This window comes from Suncus etruscus, chromosome 4, assembly GCF_024139225.1.
Source record: "Suncus etruscus isolate mSunEtr1 chromosome 4, mSunEtr1.pri.cur, whole genome shotgun sequence".
In the NCBI taxonomy this organism is placed as follows: Eukaryota; Metazoa; Chordata; class Mammalia; order Eulipotyphla; family Soricidae; genus Suncus; species Suncus etruscus.
The window spans coordinates 138,516,897-138,525,488 of NC_064851.1; the positions used below are offsets into that span (position 1 = coordinate 138,516,897).

General features: G+C 38.3%; 1 protein-coding gene across 1 annotated transcript in view; it reads left to right on the plus strand.

Annotated features, from left to right (window-relative positions):
* Positions 1 to 1,751, plus strand: part of WRN (WRN RecQ like helicase) — a 128,488-nt gene extending 126,737 nt beyond the window's left edge. Inside the window, 2 exon segments of the mRNA XM_049772701.1 lie at positions 987 to 1,046; positions 1,611 to 1,751. Coding sequence (XP_049628658.1) covers positions 987 to 1,046; positions 1,611 to 1,751 — 201 coding nt within the window.
* Positions 1,752 to 8,592: the final 6,841 nt, after the last annotated feature.

Here is an 8,592-nt window from a genome sequence, read left to right on the forward strand (position 1 = left end):
AAAATTTTTACAACTTTTCAAGTATAGAAGGATGTGGAAACAGTTAAGACAGAGCATAAATTCATATATTTATCATGACCAGAGGAAACTACCTGATAACACCTTCTACACAATTTAACATACATTGATTAAAGAACAGATCTTATGACGTGCACAAAGTAAGCTGGCCATGAAAACCCAAACCATCCCAGTATGTGGTGAAAAAAAAAAATAAAAGAAAAGCTAGCTAACTGGAATTTCTATAAAGAGAACTCTGACAGCCTGTAGGAAAGCCTTTGAAATGATGTCTAGACCTGATATAAAATCATAAGAAGCAGGGGGACTGTAGGAGACAATTTCAGATGCAATAAGCCATGCAATCCAGGGCTTTGAACTACACTTGAGGAAGAAACAAGACCTCATTGGAAAGGTCATTGGAGGGTAGCCCTCATGGCATTTGCTGGCCCAGGAGATACTAATGTCTTCCATTTATGCACTTGTATTCTTCCTTGGTTCTTTTCCTCATCTCCCTTCTGTCTGGCTTATAGTCTATCAGCTGCACCTATTTTTTTTTTTTTTTAGCTCAGTAAGAAAGTGCTGCCTTTCATAGAAGATCTCAGCTTTTCATACAAAGGTTACTATTGGATTTCTTTGAAAAAGCATCACTCAGGTCATGGTTCAAATGTCAACTTTTCTTTTTTTTTCTTTTATTTTTTTTTTTTGGTTTTTGGGCCACACCCGTAATGCTCAGAGGTTACTCCTGGCTATGCGCTCAGAAGTTGCTCCTGGCTTGGGGGACCATATGGGACGCCGGGGGATCAAACCACGGTCCGTCCAAGGCTAGCGCAGGCAAGGCAGGCACCATTCCTCTAGCGCCACCGCCCGGCCCCTCAAATGTCAACTTTTCACAAGACCAGCAATGTAGACTGAGAATCGAATTTCTTCAAGCAGGTTCTCTTCTGTGGTAGCCATGTCTGAAACAGTTCAGCTGCTGTTTCTTTTTCCAGCCTTTCCTCCTGTCCTGTGATCTCAAAGCTTTGGATGATAGGGATGATTCTTTATGTTCTGTCAGTAAACACTGGCCACCAGTGAATGTGCCGTGGCCACTATTGAGTATCATATCTATGTGGCTAGTGAAATTATCAATATAAATGTCAATATGGTGGAAATTGATTTCATTTACATGAAGTGATTTATTGTTGCTCACATGGCAGTACATTGTGAGTAGGGACTTGGCTTATCTTACAGCTCTACTTCCATACCTCAAGTAGACCAGCACATAGTTGTGGCTCAGTAATCACTTGTTCAGTAAGCAAATGTGTGGGTGCATGAATGCCTACTTTGTCTAATTTAAGGAGGCTGTGGCTACAGGTGAGGTCACAGTAATGTTTACAGTGGCTTTGAATACCACTTACCTGGTTAGTAGGATTTCAGTTATTTTATTTTCTAATATCATCGGCATGTATTATCAAGCAAGTATGCTTGCATGTATAAATATTTTCTCATCTGCTAAAGTCAGGAGCCTAAACCAACTAACCTGATTTGAGAAAGGAGTGTGGGGGTTGGGAGGGTGGAAAGTGTTGAACTGATGACCTCAGCTGCTGAAAGTACTGTCCCAAATTGTCTTTAAGAGTAGTGATGTATTGATGCCATCACAGTTACATTGTCTATTTGCCATGAGGAACCCTGACCCATCCTTGGTGATTTTTTCCTGCAGTAAACTAGTGGTAGATCGCTATGAGTCCAAAGACACTGATGATTCCTCAAGATAAGAGATGGAGTGGGTGAAGAAACTTGCCAATAAATAGCCTCTACTTCCCTTTCTCTAATCAGTAGAAATCCTGCCTTAGCATTGTTTAGAGAAGGTCGATGAGCAAACTAGCCCAGTGAAGACTTGAGGCTTCAGGATGAGGCAGATCTTGAACTGCTATGGGAGACTTGAATTGTAATCCCTTATCTACATCCAAGCCTTCTCCATCTCCACCCTTCCCCTTGGAGATGAGCTCCACAGAGAAATCACATTCCTGCCAAGAAAATGGATTAGCACTAGACTATAATGATAGACCAGCAAAGAAAGGTCAATGCTTATCAGAGAATCTGAGAAGAATTAGTATCCTTTGGATTCTGGGCATGATTTCTTTTATTAGGTAGAAGGTGTTCTTTCCAATTTTCCCTGATCACTGCAGGCCTCAATGTTTTCCATTGTTCCAATCCACCCTGTGTGTGATTCTGTATTCTTGGCATGAATACACTTATATTGTGTACCTACACAGACTCACATACATACTAAAGCTTTTTGGAGATTAGGGAAGTAAAAACTTAAATGTTCATTTCTGTCATGTTAAAGGAATTCAGCCAAGTCAAAGGTGCTATTTTATTATTTTATATGTGAATTGTGTTGCGGGAGAAAATTAGAATGAGAGGATGATGATTTAGTTTTTTTATGATTTTAGTTTATTGATTAAGAGGAATGAGAAGAGCATACTTCCTGTTTAAGACTGGCTGCTGCTGTTCAATAATTGATTTTGTTTTCAAGAATAGCAAGAGAGAATGAATGTAAAGCAGTGTGCAATTAAGGGTAATATTTTTTGCTTAACCAGCTCACTTCGCATCATGTGAAGGAAATTGTCTCCTTTAAGAGTGACAGAGACATGTCAGGGCCCCAGAACTTTGGGAAGTTTCTGTCCTGTGTTTAATGTGGGAGGAGAGGGAAGCAGGGGAGGCTCTTGCCTCCTGCTTCTTCTTATAGCCACACTGAAGCTGGGCTCTGCTCTTCCATGGTAAGAGCATCAGGAAGTGGAATTTATCTCTCCATCCGCTCCTTTGTTTCTGTCTCACAAAATAGACTCTTTTCAACTGCTAATCTTCCTTTGACTCATGCTGAGAAAAAACATTAGTGGTTTTCCACAATCCAGATAGGGCCTTTGAAGCTTTTTTTCTTTTCTTACCTACCTATCACTCCAGAGAAGTTGAGAACCTAGAGAACTCATACTAGGACTTCATAGATGATGACTCTTGGTTTTATCTTCAAATCTAGATTGTAAATGTCTTGAAGATAGAATTGCAACCTTCTGGAGAAGTCCTGTACTGATTATTATCCTAGATAGTGTCTACTTCTAGCCAGCTGCCCCCAACCTGCAGTTAGGTCCTAACTTATGTTCCACCACCACCCAGAGCAACTTCACCACTTTCATATGGTGAAGATTTAAAAAAACGCCTCAACTCCAGTGCCACAGACTGGAGAGAGGATCTTTGAAGAGGTAATTAAGTTGAAGACATGGCATCCTAATTGGGAATCCTGATTACCAGGAAGATCAGCACACAGGCACACTGGGATGGAGACCATGTGGAAATTACAGATGACTATCTGCAAGTCAAAGAGCAGTGCAGTTCGTTTAGGCATTCTCTCTAGATAGTTTGTGTGGCTCTTGTTAGTGTTTCATAAACAGAGATCTCATGTTACATTTTCAGCTTGTTTTAATAAGACTGACACATATATCTCAATTCTTTTCTAATTGCACTGGTAGAACCTAGAGTAATTCTGATAAAATCAAGCTTGCTTATTTTGTTTCTGGCAAAAATTTTATTTTATCATTGATTATATAGTGGTTTCTGAAAACCTCCTTCTACTGTGTATAATAATTTACTTCTACTTATGAGCTCTATGTGCATTCAGACTAGATGTTATCTGTAGCAACTGCCTATTGACAGATGCCTGATTTTTTAAATTTTTACATTTGGTTTTTTAATATGATAATTATGAAACTGATTTTCCTAAATATTTAACAATTCTTACTGTTTATAGTGTGAATTACTTTTTATAGTATAGTATGATTTAAAATATCTAGTTTTGTTTAGTATATTTTCATTATAATTGGTTATTTTTCTTCTTCCTTCCCTTCATTCTCTTTCTGACTTTTCTGTCTTTCTTCCTTTTCTTTGTCCTTAAAACCTGTTTAAGTAAATGTCTTTTCCAGTTCTACAAAAAAATTGAAATGTTTTTCATCTTTAGCCATCTTTTTATTTGGATTTTGGGCCACACCAAGTGACACTTGAAGGTTACTCCTGGTTATGTGCTCAGAAATTATTCCTGACAGTGCTAAAGGGAGCATATGAGATGCCAGGGATCAAACCTGGGTTGGCAATGTGCATGGAAACTGTCCTACCCATTGTGTTATCACTGAGGCTCCATTAGCCATTATTTTTGATGTTTTTAAAAATCATTTTGTATTTATGTCTGTATAGAAATTATTAGTTAGATCAAAATCATCACAATTTCCTTTTGGCAAACTATAGCTGGCATTATCTTGCATTCAGAATTTCCCACTCTCTGTGTTCCATTTCTAGTTTCACATATTTTCATTTTCTTTTTTCTTCATTGGACTTGCCTATGGTTTGTGTCTTTTGTTATTAGCCTTGGCATTTATTTATTCATTTTTAAGTTCCTATTTAATGTTTTGCCACAGCTAATTCCAGTCCTGTCTGCTTTAATTTAGTTGATTTGGGGCTTTAAAAAAAGTGTACTTAATTAATCTTTACATAATTTTTTTGGTTTTTATTTTATTTTTCTATTTTCATTAAAAACAAAGCCCCAAATTTTACTCTTTACTATTTTGGGGTTATTTCATGTTCTCAAGTGGACTTTCAATTTCTACATTGTTCCTGTTTTAAGTCACCATTTAGTACTTTGATTATCTTTCTGATAATCTGTAATTTTGTTTACATCTGAAATTGACTTCTAAGATCTTGCATGTACCCCATTTCTTTTTTATTTTTATTTTTTTGGTTTTTGGGTCACACCTGGCAGCACTCGGGTTACTCCTGGCTCTACACTCAGAAATCACTCCTGGTAGGCTCCGAGGATCATATGGGATGCCTGGATTTGAACCACCATCCTTTTGCATGTAAGGCAAATGCCTCACCTCCATGCTATCTCTCAGGTCCCGTACTCCATTTCTTGAAGCAACATCTTTCAGAATTGAATATTACACAGTGGGATATTTTAAGATGTTTATATGTTTCTTGTAGCAAAGTTATTTCACAGAGGGATTTTTACTTTTATCCCTCTTCTTAATCAATTTGTTGTGGGAGGTTTGCATTTGAGGGCCACACCTAGCAGTACACTGAGGCTACTGCCAGCTCTACGCTCCAGTGGCTCCTGGCATGCTCAGGGGTCTGGGCAGTGCTAGGGATTTAACCAGAGTCTCTGCATGCAAAGCATGCACTCAATATTGTCCTCTCTCTCAAGCCTTTACTTCTTGCTGCTCAAGCCAGAACTCAGTCTGAACCTATAAACTCAGTATGACTGGTCTATTAAATGTCCTATCATTGCCAACAATAAAACTGGAGATACATAGATGGCTGAGAGCCTCTGGCTTTAGAGAAAAAGGATCACTTGTCTTATTATTTTATTTTGCCAGTTTGTTCATTTTTATCTTGCCACACTTGGCTATGCTCAAGGGTTTCTCCTGGCTCTGTATTTAGGAACCACTCCTGATATGGGATGCTGGGAACTGAACCCAAGTCAGCTGCATACAAGGCAAATACTCTACCCTCTAATACTACCTCTCAAGCCCCCAAAAATAGTATTCGATAGAAGATTTTTGTTTGTTTTGGGGTCACACTCAGCTGTTGCTCAGGGCTCACTCCTGGCTTATTGTTCAGGGTTCACTTCCGGCAGGGCTCGGGGACCACATGAGATGTCAGGCATTGAATCCAGATCAGCCACGGACAGAGCAAACTCCCTACCTGTTTTGTTTTGGTCCTTTATTTCTGTAGTTTAATTTTTAATTGTGAAAAACCATCAAGAGGAGCTCAGCCTAGGGCCATTGAAGGCAGAAACTTCCTTTCCATGTGGATGGTAGCAGAGGAAGTCAGCTATGCTTCTGATACTCCTGTTCTGTCTGTCCACTTATTCTAAGACACTGTCCTGATTATAGCAAGTGAGGTGGGCTCCATGCTCTCTCCTATGTACTTGGAACCACATACATTTTCTGAAGCTTTTTCTGTCCTCTGACATACTGTCTTGGGGGCATCGCTTGTGCTGGGTGGGGAAAAGACGGGGGAAATGGTGCCAATAATAGAGCTTATCAGCCTGATGGAGTCATCCCCAGGGGGACTAAGGAGCAGCTGGGATGAATGACTGTGCAAAATGGGGATAAACAAGCTCTGAAGTTCTTATTTTTCCCAGATGACTACCAATTCCCAGAAATGCTCTGGGTTGCCACTGTAATTTTCTAATTAGGGAGATGAACTCTACCCTTCAGAGTGCTCTGATCAGATTGGAATCGCCTCTCTAATTAATGCTACTTTGTACTGTGGTGAGTCTCCATAATTCATCGGCTAGGAGCCCAGCCTGCTGAGCAGTCAATATGTTGGCTCAGTTTAGTCAAGTGAGCAGAGATATTGATTTATAAACAAAATAATGTGCTGCCCGGCTTTGATGATATTAAAAAAGGTAGTTAATTCAATTGAACACAATAAAGAAAATTGCCTTGCATTTGGAGAGAAGTGATTTCAGAGCCTCCCAATCAGCCTGCTTTTGAAGGCTCATTTCTTCTAATGGAGACTTATTTAATTCAAATGCTTCTAACCCTGATCTTTGGGGAAAATAATGCCTTAGTTATATTTTGGGTGATACAGTGACTAGATGTATTCAGAAGTCACTAATTTCATGGGGATTTACCTTTCTGAATAAATAGCCTCAAAATATTCAGAAGTCACTTGTTTTATAGGCATTTTCTCTCTGGTTTTCTGTTTTGGGCACTGGTACTGAGGATTGAACCCAAGGCCTCACAGATAGAAGCTCTGATCAGATTGATATCTTTTCTCTAATTAATGCTACTTTGTACTGCAGTCTTCTTGGCAGTTCCAGCTGTACTCAAATAGCATTATCTAGTGTCTACATGAAACTACTCATCATGGGAGAGAAAGATTGGTGGGAGTCAACACACTGAAGAGAAAAAAACAACACCAGTAGAAAAATTTATTTATTTTATTGAAGCAGCATTAGTTTACACAGCTGTATATGTTTTAGAAGTGCAATTTCACATCTCTTCAAAGTAAATTTTACTAGCTCACAGCACCACCAGTGTGCCAACATTTGAGAGAAAAACTTAAAAAAACACAGAAGAGTATATGTTTGGAGTTTGGTTGCATGTACAAACCATATTATTCTGGGAAGAATTTTAACAGTGAAACACAGAGAAGATAAAAATCTCCAAGTTCCTTTGACTATCTTCAGTTTGATTTTATCCAAGTTCTGTTTCCTATGAGATCTGAATATATTGTTGTATGTCTATTCCCCCCCACCAATAAAACATTAGATTGTTTAAAAGCTTCTTGATTTTGAGTTTCTAACCCAAAGTGTTGCAGCATTTTTATCAAGCATTGAAACACATACTCTTTAGGAACTTTATAAAGAACTCTATAATAGCATTATGCCTTATTTGAAATTTAAATCACCTTACCACCTATAATTTTAGTCTGAAAATGTTAAAGGAACTGGTAGTGTTTTTTAAGAGGAGATCAATGATATTCTAAACTAAAATTAGCAAAACTTTTAGAAACTTTGAGCTACCATATTTTCCAGCGTATAAGACGACTTTTGAAATGAAAAAAAGAAGTCAACCGAAAGTCGGGGGTCGTCTTATACATTTGAGTATATCCCTAAAAACGTTTCAATATGCTGCTAAACAAAAACCGTCTGGATATTGCCACGAAACGAATTTTCCAACTATGTCCTGCACCAATCACTGCAAGGCTGCTCAGACCACCTCTCTAACTCAGCCAATCCAAGCAGGCTTTTGATGCATGCAAATTAGACAATGTTCTGTTCCCGAATCTACACTGTAAAAAGCCTGCTCAGATTGGCTGGAGTCAGAGAGGAAATCTAAAATTAGGTGTTTGTCTTATATGCCTGATCTTCTTATATGCCGGAAAATATGGTACTTTGGCCCAAATTATTCCCACCAGCCATTATAGCCCCATTTCAGGGACCAATTCATATGTCCCTATAAATTAGTAACTAGGTCCATGCATTCAGGGATTTTATGTCCTAATCTAGACTTGCAGATATGCCAAAATATACCCAGCCCTATCACTACATAGACCAAAGTTGTCTTATCATGCTCTTTTTCTAAAGAAAGTCTTTATAATCTTCAACTAGCAGATTTTATTTTTTCAAGGAAACAATGTGGGCAGTGGACTTTATTGGGCACCATGGGGGAAAAAAGACAAATGAAACTTTAAGGAATTCCTTAGGTACTGTGTTTCACCTCTAAAGAAGATACTCAGAATTCCACGGAATTAAATTATCTACTCCACAATTGGGAAGCCATACAGGATTCTCAAAGATCTTTCTGAAGGAGCTGAGGTTGAGAAGTAGAGAGCTGATCCAAGATCTTCAGAGAAATCAGAAGATGCTGAGATGTCAGATCAAGACTCTAGTTTAATGCCTGTTTTATTTACACAATTGTCTAAATTTTTTTAAGATTTTCTATAAACCCCTTATTTTTGTTCATATATTATGACCCAGTATTTTATTCTTTCATTATTTCATTATTTCATTATTTCATTCTCTTGCTACTTTTAAATTCTCTAAACAGTAATCAC